Source organism: Symphalangus syndactylus, chromosome 4, assembly GCF_028878055.3.
Source record: "Symphalangus syndactylus isolate Jambi chromosome 4, NHGRI_mSymSyn1-v2.1_pri, whole genome shotgun sequence".
NCBI classification, from domain to species: Eukaryota; Metazoa; Chordata; class Mammalia; order Primates; family Hylobatidae; genus Symphalangus; species Symphalangus syndactylus.
Genome location: NC_072426.2, coordinates 115,734,221 through 115,757,665, shown reverse-complemented (window position 1 = coordinate 115,757,665; position 23,445 = coordinate 115,734,221). Strand labels below are relative to the sequence as shown.

Sequence of the window (23,445 nt, the reverse complement as noted above, 5' to 3'; positions counted from 1 at the left end):
ATGCATTACTAAATTCACTACCTTGTCAAAATCAGATGATATTCATTTTATATTAACAAAAATATATTTTCTCCATGTGATTTAAATGGATATTGCCTCAGTGTTTGTAAGTGTCTGGTATGTAAAATTTAGGGCCATCTTGGCTTATAACATTGGCCCTTGATCCTTTTCACTTCCTCCCTAGAATTATTTGTCCTTTACTGTTTTAACAAATGTGATGCAATCCACTGGCTTTGCTCTTTTGAAATTTCCGTATGTTTTCATTACTGTATGCTAATACAGGATTTAACTTAAGATGTTAAGTAGCTTCAAATGGAAGAGTAAACTTTGCTATCTAATAATGAATAGAGCCACCTCTTAGACGACTTTAAATGCTTCAACTATCTTTCATAAGTCCATTTATCTCCTTTTCCTCCTTTAGGTAAACTAGAAGAAAAACAATATTGGCAAGAAAGTGATAATAGTCAAAAAGTTTACATTTTGTGGAAGAACATAAAGGGGTCTTTCAGTTACAGTTAATCTTTTCCCTGATTTGGATCCCTGTGCTCTCTCTTGCATTGGGGCTTTTAATTATGCTCTTCCCTCTTGCATTTTCCCCTCTCAATTTCCACAATTGATGGTGTTGTACCTGCTCTCTTCATGGGGAGGGTAATGACAAGAAATATCTGAGTTGCCAGATCTAAGGCTCATTTCTGTGGAATGTTTCTATTTACTGGGTGTTATATTAAGTGCAGGAGGAAAAAAAGAGAACAACAAAAACCACACAGCTCTCTCCTACACTCCGCCCACACATAAAGCTCATATTCCCATGGGAGATATGGACCACTAAACAGACTACTGTAGTACAGTTGGTAAGAACCATGATAGAGACGGGGGTGTGATGTAAAAAGGAGAGACTGAAGAAAGCTTCCTGGAGGAGGTGCTAGCTGAGCTAAGTTTATAGGATGATTACATGTGGTTAGGAAAGTGGGGGGTTCCTGTGATTTGCATGGAATGCCTTGGCCAGAGGCATACTGGCAAGAAACAACTTGATGAGTGCAGTAGAATACAGGTTGTCCTGGTTTTCTCAGCATGAAATAGAAGCTAGCTTCTAGCTTTACAAGTTGTATCCTTTACTCACTGAAACAGAATGAACAGAACTAAGGTAAATCCTTTTTCTAACCACCCAAGATCTAAAATCCAAATTCTACAGATGAAATTCACCAATTGTCACCAACTGCAGACAAATAATATGTTTGTGTTTTATTATGACATCTGTAGTAGTTTTTCTTATTTTTGGCCAAGAGCTTGTGGGTTTGGCTGGATTCAGGGTATCTGTTTGCTGTATTTTCTGAGCTCCTCTCCTGTTTTTCTTACCCTCACTTTTCTGAAGCCATGCTAAGGATAGTGTTTTTGTAACTTCTGTTTAGGTTTCTCAGTGTTCATCCAATCTTTAAAAGAGCCAACTTTCATTTATTATGTATTTAAGATATCTTCAAATACAAATGAGGATGTGTCAGTATCTAATTGGATTACAGACTTATCCTTAGAAAGTATAATGTAGCTTTTGGAGAATAAGCAATATAGATACATTTAGCTGAATAATTAATTACAACTACATAATTAAGACTATAGAATGAATAGATTCTCTACAAGAATCTGCAGTGTAGTAAAATAATGAATCTGTACGGCCTGAAGCCAATCAAGTTGGATTCATTTAAATATGCTGTTTCTATCTTGTATTGGAAGCAAGAAAGTGTGTGAAGATAATCACAGATTAGCTTCGTCTGGAGAAACATATAAAAAATAACCTGATGAAATAAATGTTTGAGCTTTTTTATTATCCCCTGGACCCTGAATCTATATTTCCAAAATTTCTTGTCCAGTCAACCCACTGATATTCCTAGCATACCTTTGTTTACAGAAACAGCAAAGAGAAGGCCATCCCTATGATATCTCTTTGGTTTATCTTTTCTGCTCCAAGGTTACTTGAGCAGCAGTCTTTTCTATCTGTGTTGGCTTTGTTGAACATTTCCTTGGCATCCTTACTTTGGATAATTTAGAACTGCAGCAGTTTGGCTTTTACAATTACTGAATCCCATGAAAAACAGGTGACATGTTACCTTGTTAAATGTCCCTATTACAGTCTGGGAGAAACAATATAGAAATTTGAGTTGTGCTGCAATTTCAAAGGAAAAAAAAATCTGCCGTTTACTTTCCTTCTATGTGTTCATCTCAAGGGGTGGATCTCAAGGGGTGGACCTCAAGGGGAATGTGTCAATCAAGATCTGGACTAGTTTAGAACTTACATTGTCATCACAATACAATGGTATGGTCCAAAATATCTCAACTATTTTTCTTTTGATATAATCGGTCACATGATGTTTTTAGCAATTGTATGGCAAAAGCAGTAAAAAAACGAAGACGAGAATACACACAGGGCTCTCTTTAAAAAGAACTTATAATAGGTATTACATAGTTCTTGAGATAAGCCTATTGTATGGATAGCAAGCCATCTCCTGCATGAATAAATACTCGCCACCAGTGGAGAGCCAGAGCTGAAAGTCATTCACACAGTCATTTGCTTATTTACACAGCTGGAGTGTGTGTGAGCAGAGTGTGTATGCTATAGAGAACAATCTTTTTTTAAAAAGTTGACAAAATATTCATCTTTTGTGGCCTATTGTTCAATATTCGATACATGAGTACCATGCCTTTCTTTTATGTGCGATAACAAAACCGCCCCATCATCAGACCATCCAGACTTTTGAGTTGAGAACATTTTATTTGCTCTTTGTGTAACCAGTGCAACAAATTTGCATGGTATTTAAAGTTCAGACCCAATTTCTTCATTTAAAAAATAATACTCTGTTATATTGTATTTTATGATACATAGGTATTCTTGCATCAGACATGATAGGTGTTTAATAAGCAACGCTGCTGGGTCAAACTGGGTTGCAAAGTAGATTCCATTATATCTACATTGAGATCATGATAAAGATATGCAATTTCGTGCTAATGTTTGGAGACCTATGAGTCTCAAAAGATCAGAACCTATAACATAAAAGTTAAATAGGCAACATCACTGGCAATTTTTTGCATGAATAAATTGCCTGGTTTTTAAATTGTTCCAAGTATTTTCTTTATAAATAGTAGCATTCCTAGAGAGTCCTTGGATGATGTGTACCTGGTAGTTACAGGAGAGTTCTGGAGTTCATTAATCAAACCACCCTTGATTTCTGTTTAATCTGTTTCAACAAAGGTTTATATTCAGAGTGCATTGAAGAGTATTAGGATGGAAACAATAAGGCCAGTCATGGTGGCTTGCACCTGTAATCTCAGCATTTTGAGAGGCTGAAATGGGCAGATAGCTTGAGCCCAGGAGTTTAAAGTTTAAGACCAGCCTGGATAACAATGGTGAAATGCTGTCTTTACAAAAAATCAAACAAACAAACAAACAAAAATTGTCATGCTCCTGTAGTCCCAGGTACTTGGGAGGATGAGACAGGAAGATCACTGAGATCACACTATTAACCTCCAGCCTTGGTAACAGAGTGAGACCCTGTCTCAAAAAAAAAAAAAAAAAAAACCAATAAACTAAAAATTAGAAGGATTTGTTTTCAGATCAACAGAGAAAAAGAAGACTTTTATATTTTATGACATAATTAAAAATACAATTTTTCTAAAAAATTATTATTGATGTATAAAAGGCAAGCAAAATCCAAGGATTTTTAACCATGCTTTAGGAGATACAAAAGTTCTGTGTAATCATGAAAAGAAAAAGAAGTTAAAAAATAGCACTTATACTGAGTCTAGATAAACCAAGTAACTAAATATTTATATATGTTGCTAAATAAGAAACAATTTGGCCATTTTAAGGACTGAAGTTTGTCTTACCATAAAATGATGCATGCTTATGTCTAACCATGTTAGATATATTGGGAGTCCATGAGATCTCGTATTTGGTACATAGACACCATAATGAATTTAGTACATATTTTTTTCTCTTCCTGTTCCAGAGATACTATAATAGAAGCAGTAATCAAATTCTTATATCTTTGAAACACTGTCACTTTACAAATTAATAAAACTTTTTATTTTCTTTTATTGATCGGCTGTAAGTTCTTATATTTCAGACAAAAGAAAGTAAAGATGATGAACTCTAAGTATATTTTCTGTAAACAACCAAATTGACAAAATTTAAATATTATGCTTATATTCAAAAGATAATCTTTGGGAGCATACAGCTCTAGATTTTAAATCGCAGTATTTTCTCTCAATACGCTAGAAATAGTGTACTTTCTTCTGGCTTCTATTGGTGCTGTTGAAAAGTAAGCACTCTAATTCTTGGCAGGAGGTATATACATGTACTAGAAGTTTTGAATCTGGTGGTTGAAGAATGGGATGTTCGAAATCAAAATTTCCATTATGGTACCAATTTTGATAATGATAATGTCCCTAGTGTACCTTTGAGAATGGATGATTGCGGAGGAATGGATGAATAGATCCTCATTTCAATCTTCAAGAAGATATATTTTTACCCAAGTAGTGAATGAAATATGGTGTTCTTACAGACCCTAAAATTTTGAAAAGAATTTTTCCCTATACATTGAGAAGATCTAGCCCACATACCATGTTCAGTATTATTTAAAGCCTTCTGCTTCAATATCAACTAATGTTTTTAATTAGCTTTATTGTAAACTGAAGCCAACTAATCATAGATTCTTGACTGGTGACTGACTTGATATTTTATTGCCCGCTAAGCTTTGGTGTGTAAGTGTGACATAGGCATTCACTGCTGAAGAGCAATGGAAATGAAATTCTCCCCGATGGCTTGAAAGTGTGGTATGAGTACTGACTTCACTAATAAGTATCAAAGGTTATCATAATATCTAATCCTATACGCTTTTTCTGAAGTTTTTAAAAAATTCTTGGTTACATGACCTTGTTACTTTCCCCTCCACCCTAAATACGGTTTCTTCACAGTCTCTCTGCCTTGCTTCTGATAATACATAGTTTCAGGAAAGTGTGTTATTGACTCATTGGCACTGAAGTATGCTTGGCATTTGAACTTTAACAGATTTTAAGACAAAAGAGTGAACCTTTCTGACATGTAAGAAATAAAATTTAGTAAGGCATTTTGTAACTCCTAAAATAACATATCAGTTTGTGACCTACTATGTAAATAGGTAAAGTTGACTAAAAGTGATCAGAAGAAATTCAGAAATATATTTGTTCAAAGCATATATTAAGTATACATACTTATGCTTTAATGTATATTTGTAGACACATACACTTTATAAAACTTTAGAAGAGGAGAAGAATCAATAGGTGGTAAACTAGAAAGCCACAGTAGCCACATTTATGATTTGGAGTTTGATGTATAATTTTTTTAAATTTAACAAAGATTATATGTCTCAGAAGCTACTGAAAAAATAAGATTTCAAAATAAAATTCTTAGAAATTCAGATACACTAATGGATTTTGATTTTAAAAAAGACATTTTGGACCAAATGAATAATAAAAATGCTACCTTGATTAATGGTTTTGTTAATTGGGCTTCGCCTGATATGCATTTGCTTAGAATTTAACTATTATTTTTTTCTTTTTTTTTCCAGTGTTAAAGAACCCAGTATGTAAATTATATAGATTTCCCACGTCTGACAATAAGTGGATGCGAATTCGAGAGCAGATGTCAGAGAGCATTCTTTCCTTTCATATTCCTAAGGAATTGATTTCCCTTCACATTAAAGAAGATTTGTGCAGGTAAGAGAAAATAACTATTTTCTCTCATATTAATTATTTTATATCATTTAAAAATTTTTAATTGACAAATTATATATAATCTGTGCAACGTTTTGAAATATGTATGCATTGTGAAATAGCTAAACTGAGCCAGTTAACATTTGCATTACCTCACATACTTATCAATTATTATTTTTTCTCTAGAAAATTTTTTCTAAAGGCATAATGATAACATAAAAATCTAGACCTGAATTGTCCACTATGGTGGCCACTAGTCCCATGTAACTATTGATTACTTGAGATATGACTAGTCCAAAATGAAATGTTCTATCAGTGTAAGACACACACCAGGTCTTTAATTCTTAGCACACGCTTGGAGATGATTTAATAACAAAATGTTAAGTTGTATATATTGGGGTTATATAAGATATATTATTAAAGTTAACCTCACCTGCTTTTTTATTTAAACTTTCAAAATATGGCTACCAGAAAATTTAACATTACATATATTACTTTCATTTGTGGTTTGAGCTATGTTTCTGTGGATAGCTTGGTATCTGGCCAATAATTTGAGCTTTGATCTTGTAATAATTCTTGTGTCTTTTCCTCAACTGCTTATGGTTGCTGCTTCTGGAAGTAATTCCTATTTGACTCTCCTTTGGACTTCTGATTTGTAGCAAGGCTTTCAGAAATTTATTAGTCTAAAAACTACTGGAGATGACTGAATAAAACATGCTATACTAATGGACAGTATTGTACAACAAAATTAAATCAGTTGCTATAATAAGGTAGAAGGATTTGAGAGCTGATTGGTTGATAAGAGTATCTCTGGACCATGACTAATCAATTTGTTTCTCTGCCTTTTAAACAAACCTGTAATAACATTAAAAATTCTGAATGCTACCTTATATAAAATACTGTTAAGGTTCTAAATCTCATTAAATTAGCAACTTTTAAAATGTTAACACTTTATAATTGCTGAAATCTACAGCAGAGTGTGAAATTTCTAGCCTTTGGGTTCCTGCCTTATGCTCACATTAGTACACGTAGTTATTAATAGTATTGTACTCTTTTGGTAGACTCTGAAGCCCCCAGGGATTCCATATTGACCTAAGCCAGTGAGGACACCATAGACAGGGCAAGTCAAATTGGCAACTATTAACAAAATTGGTTAGGGTAGGCATGACTGCACAAATATGAAAACAGAACCCCAATTTCAGGGAAATCAGACAGGAAACCGGATTATTAAAATATGATCTGCATCTAGGGAAATAAAGACCAAAAATGAGACAGGAAGGTGAATATTTGAGAGTAGCAGAGTGAGGATAATAAAGCCAGAGAAATCAGACAACATGTATTGACTCAGGCAAAGAAAAGCTATGACATGTTCAGGAATCTAAGCGCACTACATAAGAGCCAACCGCAAGAAGAAGTTAAGAAGCCAAGTTATTCTGAAATGGGTTTTCAACATTATCCCTACCTAATACTATTAGGCAATAGGCATAGTAACAGTAGGCAATAGACAAAACACATTAACTGGAAGGGTAAAGCAAGCTTATGTATTACAGTAGAAGCACAAGGAGTTTGGATTTTGGAAGTCATATAAGAGTCATTATGTTCAACATGGTTGCGTTCTAGACCACTGGACACCAAGAACCACTCTTACTAGAGCCATGTAATGATCACCATTTTATCCTGAAGGGTTGAAGACAGTAGCTAGTCCTCATAGGAGTTATGTAGAATAAGGAAAGACTCTCAGTAGACAAGCATGAGATTCCAGGCAGGACCTGAGAAACACAGAAGAGGAGTTGCCAAGATGAAGCAGACAAGAATTTAGGACTAGGGCTTACCCTTTAAATGGCTCCAGAATAGCTACATCTAACGTAGCCAAAACTAAATTTCTAATTATAGTTAACAATAATTTATTCTATAATTCCAAATACTTAGAAGAATTGTGATGTTCACCACACAAAGAAAAGATGAATTTTTGAGGTGATGAATGTCCCAGTTACTCTGACTTACACATCATATACAAGTATCAAAATATCACATGTACCCCCAAAATATATACAACTATGATATAGCAATAAAAAATAAGATAAATGAAATAAAATGTCTGTGAAGACATAGACAATATAAAATAATGACATGTTGGCCGGGCGCGGTGGCTCACGCCTGTAATCCCAGCACTTTGGGAGGCCGAGGCAGGTGGATCATGAGGTTAAGAGATCGAGACCATCCTGGCTAACATGGTGAAACCTTGTCTCTACTGAAAATACAAAAACAAAATTAGCCAGGCGTGGTGGCGGGCGCCTGTAGTCCCAGCTACTAGGGAGGCTGAAGTGGGAGAATGGCGTGAACCCAGGAGGCAGAGCTTGCAGTGAGCTGAGATCGTGCCACTGCACTCCAGCCTGGGAGACAGAGCGAGACTCCATCTCAAAAAAATAAATAAATAATGACATGTCATAAAACACTGAAATTCATTAACATATATTCATTAACATTATATATTATTATACTATATACAGTATTTAACATAATAACTAATTTTAGCCTAATATTTGAAAATCTTAGTTGATGGATCATTAACACTACTTCATTTAAAAATTCAACAAGCTAGGAAAAGAAAGAGTAAAGATAAAGACTCCGTCTTGTGCCCCTGTCTTTTGTCTTCAGTTTAGAAACCTCTTAAAGGATGAGCAGCTGTCTTTCTACTGCTTGTCTGCTACTTTTGAGTCCTTCACAGTGCTATCTTCAAAGTCCACCTCTATTTTCACTAATACTCCTCTGTCTCCATTCATTGATAGCAAATCAAGGGAGAAAGAATGAGTAGGGAATTGGGAGAAATAAACTAATAAGCTATTGAATTTTGGTAGGCATAGCCACTCTCATTACTGTTGTTGTTATTTTAACACATCAAAGTATTATCCATCTACCCTCTTCTCTTTATGACTTTCTCTGTATCTCTTTTGTTATTTCCATATGCTTCACAACAAAACATTTGCTAACACGTGGAAGGGGTTGGTGGGCAGTTTTGGGAAAGACAAATAAACACTGCCTCCCGATATGAAGTTCCATTGCCAGAGATAAAATTAGAAACTGGAATTGTTCAAAGAAGAAAATTACATTTTAATTCTACAAAAACAAAAGATATAAAAGCCTGATAGATTCCAAAAATTCACCAGGGTCTGTGATGACCAGGCTGTATACTTTTGGCTTTCTCCAATACCTTTTCTGTATAAATCTCCTATTATTAGAATTTATTTAAAAATTCAACAATTAATGTTTAACATTTTATAACGAAAAGGAGATTTTTAAAATTCATCCTGGAGACTCAAAGGGGAAATAGGAAAAGCTTGTAGGAAAATTGGCCAGCTGTCGCAGTAGAGTGTAAGAAGATATTGTAAAACAGAATAAGAAATCTATACAAAGAGAACCATCTAAAGAAAAAAGGTCATGAAGAAAAGTGTAATACACTAAATAATGAAATTTTAAAATGCAGTGGCTACATTAAATCCACAGAGCCAGCAGAAAAACATTTAACACTAAGAAATCATGTCTGTAACGTGGAAGACAAACACGATACGCTCTTCCTAAATGCTAAAGAAAGGTGAAAAAAAGTTCAAATGGATGAGAGAAAAGGTGTTAGATGTGCAAGACAAAGAGCTGGGCATTGCTAAATAATTTTAAGTGTTCTTGGGGAAGAACAGTTAGTGCAAAAAGTGATAAAAAGCATTAAAAAGATTACTGAGTCTACAGTTTTGTTTTTTCTTTTACATGCTAAAATCAGGCTAGCATTATACTTCCCTGTAGAACCCAATGGAACAGTATCTACTGATTTCTGAGAGAAAAAGGCTGTGGCTTTACATTATTATATAGGGTTAGGTTATAAATTTTTTATGGATGAAGCCAGACGTACTTACATGTGCAAGAGCTCAGAAACCATTACACACAAAACATTCTTGAAAATCCTACTTGAAGATATATCCTATCCAACTGAGAAAATAGTTTAAGAATTACATTTGTAATATAATATAAAAATTATACTATGATATAAAATTAATATACCATGATGTAAGAATTAAATTAGGCATGTTAAGAATGGGAAATTGTCCTGTAAAAGAACTTGAAACATTCTTCTTGGTGTAATCTCCAGGGCAAAGCTTTACTCTGAAGTTTTGTTTTGTTTTTTTTTTTTGAGACGGAGTCTCGCTCTGTCGCCCAGGCTGGAGTGCAGTGGTGCCATCTCCGCTCGCTGCAAGCTCCGCCTCCCGGGTTCACGCCATTCTCCTGCCTCAGCCTCTGGAGTAGCTGGGACTACAGGCGCCCGCCACCACGCCGGAGAATTTTTTGTATTTTTAGTAGAGACGGGGTTTCACCGTGTTAGCCAGGATGGTCTCGATCTCCTGACCTCGTGATCCACCCGCCTCGGCCTCCCAAAGTGCTGGGATTACAGGCGTGAGCCACCACGCCCGGCCTACTCTGAAGTTTTTTTCTCAGCTGCTCTTCCACTACCTCTACTCAGATCCCAGAAAGTGTTTTATTTGTACCAACTTCCCTCCCAGTCTCACAATTCAGATAGACTCTTACCTTGTTTAATGAAAATGACAGGTGCTTTAGTACCATTATGTTTCAATAGTTGCAAAGAGTACAAACCATTCATTTATATGCTTGGAAATCCAAACTGGAAGAACCACTAAGCAAAAATTTTGCTTGTTTTTTTTTCTCCATAAAGACAAAAATATTGCCTGAGAAACTTTATGTTATAGTCATTTACATTACTAAGGAAACAAAATAACTATTTTCTGAAATTTTAACATAAATATTAACTAAATTGTAACTTTTTTGGTGAAGAGCAGTAAACCAATGAGTAGCAGATACAAACTGTGTCTTAAGTCCCTTTCATATATTGTTCTGTATAGGACCTGTGGGAATACACGTACACACACACACACACACACACACATACAGACATACACACATGCATACCTGAGAGATATTGTGCATTCAGTTTCAGATTACATTCGTCAATGATAGCCACCGTCATCAATGATCTTAGCTAGTTCTTCTGGATAACTTGCTGCAGATCTTTCATTAGCACTTGCTGCTTCACCTTGCACTTTTATGAAGAGGGCTTCTTTCCTTAAACTTCATGAACCAATGTCTGTCAGCTTCAAATTTTCTTCTTTGGCTTACTCACCTCTCTCAGCCTTTATAGAATTGAAGAGAGTTAGGACTTTGCTCTGGATTAGAATTTGGCTTAAGGGAATGTTGTGGCTGGTTTGATCTTCTATCCAGAAAACTCAAACTTCCTCCACATCAGCAAAGAGGCTGTTTTGCTTTCTTATTATTTGTGTATTCACTGGGTAGCAATTTTAATTTACTTCAAAAACTTTTTATTTGCATTCACAACTTGGCTGTTTGGCACAAGAGGCCTTTCAGCCTTTCTTGACTTTTGACATGCCTCCTCACTTTAATCATTTCTAGCTTTTGATTTAAAGTGAGAGACATGTAACTCTTTTTTGTGAACACTAAGAGGCCATTGTAGGGTTATAGATTGGCCTAACTTTTATGTTTTTGTGTTTCATGGAATAGTGAGGCCCAAGGAGAAGAGGGAGGGAGATGGTGGAATGTCTGATCAGTTGGAACAGTCTGAACACACAACATTTATTGACTAAGTTCACCGTCTTTTGGGTGTGGTTCATGGCACTCCAAAACAATTACAATAGTAATATCAAAGATCACTGATCATAGGTCGCCATGACTGATATAATAATGAAAACATTGCAACAATTCTAAAATGTGACACAGAGACAGGAAGTAAGCACATACTGTTGGAAAAATGGGGCTGGTAGACCTTCATGAAGGATTGCCACCAATCTTCAATTTGTAAAAACAAATAAAAAAACGCAGTATCTGTGAAGAGCAATAAAGCCAAGAACAGTAAAACACAATAAATATATATGTAAAATATATGATTTTTAACAAAAAATTAGTAAATACAGTATGAACTCATTCATGCCCTACGTGAGGGGTAAGTAAAAACTTTTTCTTAAAGGGCAAGATAGTAAATATTTTTGTCTTTGCAAGGCATGTGATCTCTGCCCTTACTACTTAGCTCTGCCATTGTAATACAAAAGCACTCATAGACAATATTTGCATAATTAATTGTAGCTGTTTCAATAAAACTTTATTGACAAAAGCAGGCCTGTCTTTTTAATTACCAAGATGATGAATTTGTAACCATAGTCAATCCTTGACTTCTATGAAGTCAGGATTTTTAAAATCCTATCCTTTTTTTTTTTTTTTTTTTTGAGACGGAGTCTCGCTCTGTCGCCCAGGCTGGAGTGCAGTGGCGCAATCTCGGCTCACTGCAAGCTCTGCCTCCCGGGTTCACTCCATTCTCCTGCCTCAGCCTCTCCGAGTAGCTGGGACTACAGGCGTCCGCCACCACGCCCGGCTAATTTTTTGTATTTTTTTAGTACAGATGGGGTTTCACCGTGGTCTTGATCTCCTGACCTCGTGATCCGCCCGCCTCGGCCTCCCAAAGTGCTGGGATTACAAGCGTGAGCCATCGCGCCCAGCCCAATAAAATCCTATACTTTTTTTAATAATAACTTGACCCTTTTACTCTTTTTTTAATCCCAATTTGAAACATTTATGTATAAGCTAATGAATAAACAATTGTGAGTTGGTGTGTTACCATCTCTCTATAGAAGTGTTTAGACAATTATTTGAATATTTTCTTACATAACAGTCTCTACTTTTCCAAGGGAGTGGAAAATGGAGAATTTAAAAGGCTGCTATGATTGATATCAATTTCTTCAACTCACATATAAAGATTTTTTGAATTTTTACTGTGGATTTACTTGTGAAGGAAAATAGCAAAGGAATAGAATTAAGAAAATGTTATATAGAAATGTCTAAATATATAGTCAAACTATGTATTAAAAACAAGGTATTATTAGTGGTTTCATAATTTTTTTAAATCAGCGAGAATGAAATCCCACTCATAACATTAAAGTATATTATTAACTTTCACACATCTAAAGTTGGTGTATACCTGAAAGCGTAAGTCCCTGTGAGTCTTGTTTGTAGAAATCACGTATGTGCTGTTTGCTTATTTGTGTAAAGCATACACATATTTATAATTGAGGAGAATGGAGGAGGTCATTCTTTGCAGCCAGTCGTGACATTGAGTGGAAATGTTGTTGGCAGGGAAATAACGGCGCAGCAACTACTTTTCCATCACTTGCACACAGTGTCTGTCTTGCCTGCAGCTGCCATCTAAAAACACACTTGCTATTAGTCTCTTAGTCTCACAGTTAGTGTGACACTTGGACTCAACATGAACTGTTTTTATTAAATTTGAGGTGGTACATACACAAAGTCTCAGGGTTGTGATAGACTTTAAATCCTTTGGGGGCTCCCTTGGATTGGCTTAAGCATTAACACCTTCTGAATTCAAGTTTGAAACATAGCAGTTTTTGAATTGGCAGTGAAGTGTTCTCATAACACTATACTTTTTTAATATTATGGTTTAGTTCCAAAAAATTCACAAGGAGGAAATGTTAGATATCACTCAAGTTGTTTACTTCTGTGAAGAAAGGCTCATATGGGGGCTTAGTAATTTTCTGATTCTTTGCTCCTGCAGCCACAGTTACAGATATATAAAATATATATTGAGTTTTTGCCATGAAAATAATACATGCTCACTATGCAAAATAGTAAAAGTATAGAAAATTTATAAAAGAGAAAAGATAAAATCACTTCAAATCCACACCAAGGAAGGCAATTTTTTTTTTTTTTTTTTTTTTTGAGGTGGAGTTTCACTACTGTTGCCCAGGCTGGAGTGCAATGGTGTGATCTCGGCTCACCAAAACCTCACCTCCTGGGTTCAAGTGTTTCTCCTACCTCAACCTCCAAGTAGCCGGAATTACAGGCATGCGCCACCACGCGTGGATAATTTTGTATTTTTAGTGGAGACAGAGTTTCTCCATGTTGGTCAGGCTGTTCTCGAACTCCCTACCTCAGGTGATCCGCCTGCCTCAGCCTCCCAAAGTGCTGGGATTACAGATGTGAGCCACCGCTCCCGGCCTTGTTTTTATTTTCTACGTCTACTGTCATATTCATGAGCCTCGCTGTGGTAAAGAGAGGTTTGTTTCCTGTGACCATCACTCTCTGTTATCATCCTTAATTTCTCCTGCACATCTGAGTTATATTAGGCATACATCTGTGATTCTTTGTATAATGTTAAATAAAACTGTAGGCTACTGATCAGTTAAAAATATTTTAATTTAATACATTAAAAAGACTAGAAGGAAGTATACTAACATATAAACAATGGTTATTTCTTGGTGATGGATTTAGAGTAGTAATTTGTTTCACAGAAAAATAAAATGAGTACACGAACCCTTACAAATTGCCTAGGCTATTTAGACTTTCCAGTTAGTGGTACCTTGGTTTCTTCTAGTTTAAATAGCTTACTTTCCATCTAAATATCAAAGTATATTCAAAATTTAGCTTCCCCTCAGGCTTGGTGTAAAAAGTTTGGATGACTCTATCTTTTTAGATACTAAAAATTAGCAGTAATTTAGAATTTTACTTTCCTTCTTCCCTAGCCCCCCAAAAATATACAGGTAAATGAGGTCGGCTTACTATGTCTTCATAGCATCAGTAACAAAGGGATTCTTGATTCCTTGTAGTATCCTTTGGATGCCTAGGGGTTTCTATTATGGGATGACCGATAATCATGGAGATGCATTAGTTTCATCTGGCTTTTGAGTGATATTCTGGCATCTCTATCGGTACTTCCTTGCATCTGATCTTGAGGTGCCTGCACTTGAGGGTTGCTTGGTCCTGATCATATGCCTCTATCAAAACATTGGCATTTTTGGCCGGGCGCGGTGGCTCACGCTTGTAATCCCAGCACTTTGGGAGGCCGAGGCAGGCAGATCACGAGGTCAGGAGATCGAGACCACGGTGAAACCCTGTCTCTACTAAAAAATACAAAACAATTAGCCGGGCGTGGTGGTGGGCGCCTGTAGTCCCAGCTACTCGGAGAGGCTGAGGCAGGAGAATGGCGTGAACCCGGGAGGCGGAGCTTGCAGTGAGCCGAGGTTGCGCCACTGCACTCCAGCCTGGGCGACAGAGCAAGACTCCATCTCAAAAAAAAAAAAAAAAAAAAAAAAAAAAATCGGCATTTTTAGGACTTCTGTAAGCCCTCAATGGGATGTGTATAATCTTTTAGATTTCTTATACACCATTCATCGGCCATGTGGGAAGCAGGGCGGTATTCATCTACCTACCACCTTCCACTATCAGTACCACAAATGGCTTATCTATCATCTTGAATAAGGCACCATTGTCAAAGCCTTATATAGTTTAGGTATTAATAGTGCTGTATATTCTATATAGGAATCTAAATACTTTATTGAAAATCACACTATGCTTCATTTTATAACTTTATTTTTCCCCGTGTATCATGTATATTTTGACATCCTTCACAAATGGTTCCCTACAGTGTGATTTGTAATGGTTATATGATATTCTGTCATAGAACTGCTCCATGAGGGAAATATAAATTGTTGCTTAAATTTATATTATACATCAATATATATTATACATATTATATAAATTAAATGTAGAAAACCTAATAAATACATATTCATGTACATCTTCAGTATTCTCTAGGTTTAAATACAATGAGTGAAATTACTGAGACAAAGTGTGTATGTATTTTAGGGCCTTGGTTTTATATTTCAGCTTGCCTCCAAAAAGTTTGCATCAATTTTACTTCCATCAATTACAAAGGCAAAACTTAAACTCATTACTTTTTAAAATTATAGTTTTTGATTACCTGTGTGGTTGAACATTTATCTATATATTTATTACAAATATCCACACAAATACATATAAATGCTTATGTGGAAACTGGGAAATTCCTATTTTTCCCTTTGATTGACAAGAGCTACTTGTATATTTAGTATATATTCAGTATATATTTCATGATATATATTTTTCAAATATTATCTCTAATTGTATATTTACAATTTTATTTTTATTATAAAATTGCATGTGTATTTTTTCTATTGTACTTAGAAAGTTTAATTTTATTCTGATATCAGTTCAATATTAAACAGTAAACATGTTAGTTATTTGGAATTTATTAGTTAGCATGTTGTAAAAGTAGATGCCATTTAGTGCATTTTCATTTCTTTCTCACCTCCTTATAATACTGTCAACTTTTTATGTCTCCTCACTGTCTTCACCAAAGTAATTAAGAAAATTAAACAGTGACAACAACAACAAAATTACTTTTAAAAGAACTGATAGCTTTGGATATTCATTTTTTACATTTAAGTATATGGTCTGCTCAAGACTTATTTTCTACATACAATGCGCTTTTATAGTTTTGTTCCTATAGATTTTGCATATATTTTTCTTTTTTTTTTTTTTTTTTTTTTTGAGACAGAGTCTCGCTCTGTCGCCCAGGCTGGAGTGCAGTGGCGCGATCTCGGCTCACTGCAAGCTCCGCCTCCCGGGTTCACGCCATTCTCCTGCCTCAGCCTCTCCGAGTAGCTGGGACTACAGGCGCCCGCCACCACGCCTGGCTAATTTTTTGTATTTTTAGTAGAGACAGGGTTTCACCATGGTCTCGATCTCCTGACCTCGTGATCCGCCCGCCTCGGCCTCCCAAAGTGCTGGGATTACAAGCGTGAGCCACCGCGCCCGGCCAGATTTTGCATATATTTTTCAAAAAGTAATATATTTGATTTGTATTGATCTTTAAAAAAATTATTATGGATTTATCAGTTCCACATTTTCTATTAATTATTTCTTTTTATCTTTATTATCTTTATTCTTTTTTAAAATACAGATTTACTGCATGGACTGCATGCTGCTTTTATTTCTATTCCACCTGTTTAAATGAAGAAACTATTTAAAAACTATGTGATAAAAAAAAAAAGTTGTGATGAGCAGACCTTAGATCACATACACAAACCTTGACGTGCACGTTTCCATTTTTAGTATTTTTGAAAGTCTTTAGTTTTAGTTTTATTCCATCCTTGACCAAATGTTATTCAGAAAATTTTCTTTTTGAAGATGTTAGAAATTTTGTTTTTACCCTTGGTTTAAAATTTTTAAGTATATTCTGTTTTTCTATTTAGTTTTTCTTGAAACATACTTTTTTTTTTCTTTTCTTTTCTTTCTCTTTTTTTTTTTGTTTTTTTTTTTTGTTTGTTTTTTTGAGATAGAGTCTTCCTCTGTTGCCCAGGCTGGAGTGTAGTGGTGTGATCTTGGCTCACTGTAACCTCTGCCTCCTGGGTTCAAGCAATTCTCCTGCCTCAGCCTCCCAGGTAGTTGGGATTACAGGTGCTCACCAGCATACCCAGCTAATTTTTGTTTTAGTAGAGACAAGGTTTCATCATGTTGGCCAGGCTGGTCTCGAACTACTGACCTCAAGTGATCCACCTGCCTTGACCTCCCAAAGTGCTGGGATTACAGGTGTGAGTTACCATGCCTGGCCTAATTTTTTCAAATTTTCATGAATACATGAAAATATATTGCATTCTATATCTGAGATGTAAAAAGCTGTAATAACTTTCATTAACTTAAAATTATCGATCATATTTTTAATGTTCTTTCTTCATCTCCTCTTTTGTTACTTATACTGTCAGAAGTTAAAAGGGCTGTATGATAAAAATCGCGCAATGACAGCTTTATCATTAAATCCAGTGTGCACTCCTTACCCCTCATATTTTTGGCATCCCAGCAGCATTCAACTGCTTCTTGGAAACAATCTTCCATCAGATGCTGTGGCTGCGCATTCTCCTGGTAGTGAGATGACCTCCCTTGCTATGCCTTCTGTGTCTCCAGAGTAGACTTCTTTTTCTATCCATCCCTTACAAACTGGTGTTTCTTCATGCTTCGTTCTAAGTATCCCAGCTCTCCCACTCCATTTGCCCTTTGTAATCGGTTGCATCCACTGCCATGGAGTTCATCATTACCTACATGTTATTGTTTTCTAAATCCTCCAACTCTCACTTGTATTCTGAGCTCTAGATACCACCCCACAACCACCTGCCGAATGTTTCTGTTTGTTTCTCTTGCAGTTAGCTCCAACTCAACGTGTCTAAAGCTTAACTTATCTCTTTCCTTTCAAATTCATTCCTCCTCAATTAGTTCCTATCTCAGTTCATAATACTACCTTCTGCCTACCCAACAGTTCAGTGTAGGAGTGTAGAATATGTCCTTTTGTTTTTATTTAACTACCTTTAACCACATTCTACTTTATCAACTTCTTATTCTAATTCCACAATTTATCCCAAGCCCATTTAATTTTTATATCTGCTGTTCCCCATACTCTTATTGCACTACATCGTTTCTTTCCTATAATAATGCAACCATCTACTTATGGTTTTTCTGTCTACAACTTTACTCTTTTCGTTAGAATTCATGACTTATGTTGCAGGTTCACAAAATCTGATTGAAAATTTTATAAAATGCAGATTTACCGTAGGAGTTTTCTGGAGACAGCTTTGATATTTAACCTGTTAAGAATTATATTGGAATTATCGTTTAGGAAGGGAAGAGTGGGCAAATAATATTAGCTCTAAAGCACTGAATATAACATCTTCTTTTTGAGAAGTTTAATAAATTATTCCATAATCATGATATGTAAGGGACTAACTATCAAAAAACAACCTCTTTGATCTAGCATAATTGAGAGATGGGAGAAATGGCAGCTGGTTTACTGTGGAGTAATTATGGTAAAAGGAAGAGAGCAACATGTTGAAAACAGTGTAGAGGTCCTATGTGTATTTAAGGTCTGTGTGTGTGTGTGTGTGTACTTATATGTGAGTGTGTTTGTTTGTATTCATAGTGCTTCAAACTTTATAGTCCTTCAAGCTTGGGTTGAGTGCAGACAAGTTATGTAGGTCTTGCCAAACTACCACCAGTAAAACTTTTACAGTATGTTTTAATGTTGCCATATATTTTGTTTATGTTGAGTATTTTCTTCAAATTTTGTACTATTTCAAAGGTTTGCTGTGCTCAGCCTACATTGAAATATGTTAGTTACTAGATAAAATGATGGGACATGTATAACTTAAGCTCCATGACAACTACAAATGTTTTGTTATATCATGTGCACTTTTATATGTTCAGATGAGAGACTGTGGTAGCCACAAAATATTGGCTTTATCAAAAAAGTATAAATTCCTAGGCCTAAAATAGTGTTAGAAAACCTATCATGAGCAAATGTTTTAAAGTAACACCTAGAAATATTTCAGTGGAAATGAACCTCATAACCAGTAAAAGTTCCCAGGAGAAAATTAATTTGATCTATGTCATTTTTTTTTCTCTTTTTCTCCTGCCCCCTTTCATTCCTATATACAGTTTTCATCATTAATTCAGTAAATGGGAAGTGAGGTCGGAGGATCTTTCTAGCATATAATACAAGGACTTTAGAGGAAAGGATACGAATATTCCAAACAATGAACTTAAAGCCTTTCTTAAATTGCATAATATATATATATATTTATATATACTTATACATATATATTTTATATATACTTTTACATATATATATTTGTGTGTATATTAGGGTTCTCTAGAGGGACAGAACTAATAGGATATATGTATATATGAAAGGGAGTTTATTAAGGAGAATTGACTCACATGATCACAAGTGAAGTCCCACAATAGGCCGTCTGCAAATTGAGGAGCAAGGAAGCCTTTAGTGGCTCAGTCCCAGCCCCAAAATCTCAAAAGTAGGGGAGATTATAGTGCCACCTTCAGCCTGTGGCCAAAGGCCAGAGAGCCCCTGGCAAACCGTTGGTGTAAATCCAAGAGTCAAAAGCCAAAGAACTTGAAGTCTGATGTTTGAGAGCAGGAAACATCCAGCACGGGAGAAAGATGAAGGCTGGAAGACTCAGAAACTCAGCAGCTTCTTCCATCTTCTTCTGCCTGCTTTTTCTAGCCACTTTGGCAGCCAATTGGATGGTGCCCACCCACATTATGGTTGGGTCTTCCTCTCTCAGCCCAGTGATTCAAATGTTATCTCTTCTGGTAACAGCCAGAAACACCCAGATACACCCAGAAACAATACTTTGCATCCTTCAATCCAATCAAGTTGACATTTAATGTTAACTGTCACTTTAGCATAAAAAACACAGTCGAGTTTGGGACATACAAACTTTAAATATAACATTTTATGGGCCAGTTCTTTGAGAGAATACACACGCCTTATCTTGGATATCACAGTTTGCAAATGTTGTACATATACTAGATTCATAGTGATAAAATATTTTTTCGGCGATAAACATATACATTTTGTTTAGCACTAAATACTTCAGATATTCTGTATTCTATATTTTAGAGCTATATTTTAGAACAGTGATACATATATCTATGTATGTATCTATATCCTAAATCTGTATTTTGATCATTTCATATTATTATATATGAAGAAGATGGCCTATAAGAGTCTTTAAAATCCAGCTTTGAAATCCTAGTTGCTGCACAAGGAAATATGTTAAAGAGACACATTCTCTGTGTTTACTTAAATGTTTTCATATAATGTAGAATTGGTTTTCTAAGCAGTAAAGCTATTCTGAGAGACAGAAGATATTTTATTTTCTGATTCTATATCTTAAAACATTTTGTGACTATAATTTAAACGATGGTTCATTTTATTTCAAAATGATAGCACTTCAAGAATACCTTTTAAAAATATTAAGAATATATATTAAAAACTCCAAATTAAATTCAGATTTATTTAGGTGAATTCTATATCAAAAACATCTTCATTATGCAAAACATAGTAGGATTATATTACATAGTGACCCAGACTCTCCATTTAGCATGATTTGACATTCTAAGATTTAATTTATGTATTTTGTAAGAATATATTTATCATCAGACAAGGGTTCCCCTTCACTTGGCCTACAAGGTAGGCATGATTTTATATCTAGCTATTTCTCCAGCCTCACCTCGTGTCTTGATTTTTTTTTTGGCATGGCTGAAGCACATGCATTTTGGGATGTCTGTTGACATTTGAATGTTTAGGTAAAACAAATGCACAGTGAAAATCTTTACTGACTTTAAAGAAACATTGATTAGTGGGAAAAGCAATAGAGAGCAGCTACTCTGTTTAATCTCATATATATTAAATAAACTTCCTAGATGTTTTTGTAGTTTTCTGCCTCCTTCTCTGTTTCTCTTTCTTGCTTGCTCTCTCTAGGAACAAAGAACTAAGGATCCAAAAAAAATGCATTAAAAATATCACATCAGGTCTCTACCATTGACTTACACCTGATTAATATTATTTCTTCCGTTCATTCTTCTTTATGCAATGTTGATGCACAGTTAGAATGCCACGTGGTATGATATTAATCATGTAAAGTATGTTTGCCCTACCAACTCCTAGTATTGAGGGCAGATGCTGTGTGTCATTAAGTTCATTGTTATGGATTCTTGGTATCACTTAATGAGAGGTCCTGTAGAGCACTTAGTGTCACCAAGCTGGTGATAGAAATATGTGTTTTATTCTTCTGTTTGGATATTAAAATATCCCCACAGGAAAGAATAAGGCAAAACTCATTTAGAAGCACATTTTTTTCAATTGTGCCAAGATTTTTGTATTTCAAGTGAATGGAGGAGGGAAAAGTGTATGGAAATGACAAAAGTACAGAATGAGAATAAATATAAACCTCACTCAAAATATATATCTACTACTTAGCACATAGTTAAAATTTATAGAACACTACTTAATTTCTCAATTTCCTGATTTTTATTTTATTTTTTGGTTATACCACTATCATTTGTCTGGCAGAGCTACTATAGTAATTGAGTGATCAAGAGTGTCTAGCACTTAAGACTATAGTGTGTGTGTGTGTGTGTGTGTTCGCACGCACATATGTGTGGAACAGACCTGTGTTTGAAACCTGGCTGCCCCAAAGCCACTTAATAACTATATGACATGGTCCAATTTACCTAGCTGCTCTAATTTTCAATTTCCTCAGCTGTAGAAAAGAGATTAACTACTATATGTACATGGTTACTGCGAGGTTTAAAATAAACTATTGATAAAAAAAATGTGGTTCACAGATTCATATGCCTTTAAAATGTGGAAACCATGCTTAACATTTATGTAAAGAACCATATACATGGTAAAACAATGTATCAGAGCTACTATGATAGTTCTTTTGCATTTCAGCTAAAAGTTGGTTCTGTCTCAGATACAAATCTGAGTCTGTGATTTATTTTAGTCTCCTCTGGCATACAAACCTAGCACACTTCATAGATATGCTGACTATACTATGCCTCGAATTCCCAATGGACAGAAGAGCAGACAGGGCACATTGTCCAGAAAGCTGGTGTGTTTGGAGCTGAGACACTGATTTCGGAGTAATACTCAGGCTTCAGATTAGTTAGGAGCTGCTGAGCAACATAAAAATAATTCCTCAATTTTGTTATTTGTATTATTCTTGGAATTTAGCACAATACCTAACATATAATAAGCACTCAATAATATATTTTCCCTAAGAACAATTGAAATTGTTAGCACAGGGCAACATGATTACATTTAGAAAATGGGAGAAAAGTGTGGAGGGAAAAACAAGTTAGGAGATACTATGGGTGCCTAGGCTTTTGATGATGGTGGCTTAGACCAGGGTAGTCATGTACATAAATTTCAGCTTTTGTAAGGAACTAAATCAACAGAACTTGGTGATGGATTACATTTAGAAGGTAAATGTCAGGGATGACTCAAGCATTCTGGCCTGCATAACCGAATAGATAAGTATAATTCATTGGTGTAAGAAATAGTGGGTAAGGGCTAGGTTCAGTGGCTCATGCCTATAATCCCAGCACTTTGGGAGGCCTAGGCAGGTGAATCACCTGAGGCCAGGAGTTCAAGACCAGCTTGGCCAACATGGTGAAACCCTGTCTCTACTAAAGCTACAAAAATTAGCTGGGTGTGGTGGCACCCACCTGTAATCCCAGCTCCTTGGGAGGCTGAGCCAGGAGAATGGCTTGAGCCCAGGAGGCAGAGGTTGCAGTGAGGCAAGATCGTGCCATTGCATTCCAGCCTGGGTGACAGAGTGAGGCTCCATCTCAAAAAAAAAACAAAAATAAAAACAAGAACAGAAATAGTGGATAAGCACCAGGTTAAGAAGGAAAGGACCTCATTGACTCTTAGTTGAATCATCTAGAACTGAACTATCCCATACCATAGTCACTTGCCACATGTGACTATTTAAACTTAATTTAAATTTTTAAAAATTAAATAAAATTAAACATTTAGTTTCTCAGTCACCTGCTTACATTTCAAGTACTGAACAGCTACATGTGGCTAGTACCTATCATACTAGGTAGCACAGATATAGAACATTTCCAACTTCATGAAGAGTTCTACTGGTCAAGACTGATCTAGGGTAAATAGCTGCAGCATCTGTAATTTATTTAAAAAGAGCTATAGTAACATCAAAAAAACCTCCTTTCTTATGGCCCATTGGAATTTAATGTGAAAAACGAAAAGGCTGGCATCACACTATCTACTCAATCCTTGTGGGCAAGATAGAAATTTGATATTTGTTTTGTTTTGTGTTTTCCTCAGATTGGTAATGTCAATATAGATGTTCTCTGCTAAGGTTTCTAGTGGGAGAGGGATTGTGTTATATTTCTTTTTTTTTTTTCAGAAGAAGTCTTGGTCTG

The 23,445-nt window shown here is 35.5% G+C and overlaps 1 protein-coding gene across 13 annotated transcripts in view; it reads left to right on the top strand.

Annotated features, from left to right (window-relative positions):
- Positions 1-23,445, top strand: part of INPP4B (inositol polyphosphate-4-phosphatase type II B) — an 849,925-nt gene that overhangs the window by 616,867 nt on the left and 209,613 nt on the right. For all 13 annotated transcript variants that reach the window (XM_063637640.1, XM_055276001.2, XM_063637634.1 and 10 more), the window contains one exon: positions 5,598-5,745. In XM_063637640.1, coding sequence (XP_063493710.1) covers positions 5,598-5,745 — 148 coding nt within the window. The remainder of the gene's footprint in view (positions 1-5,597; positions 5,746-23,445) is intronic.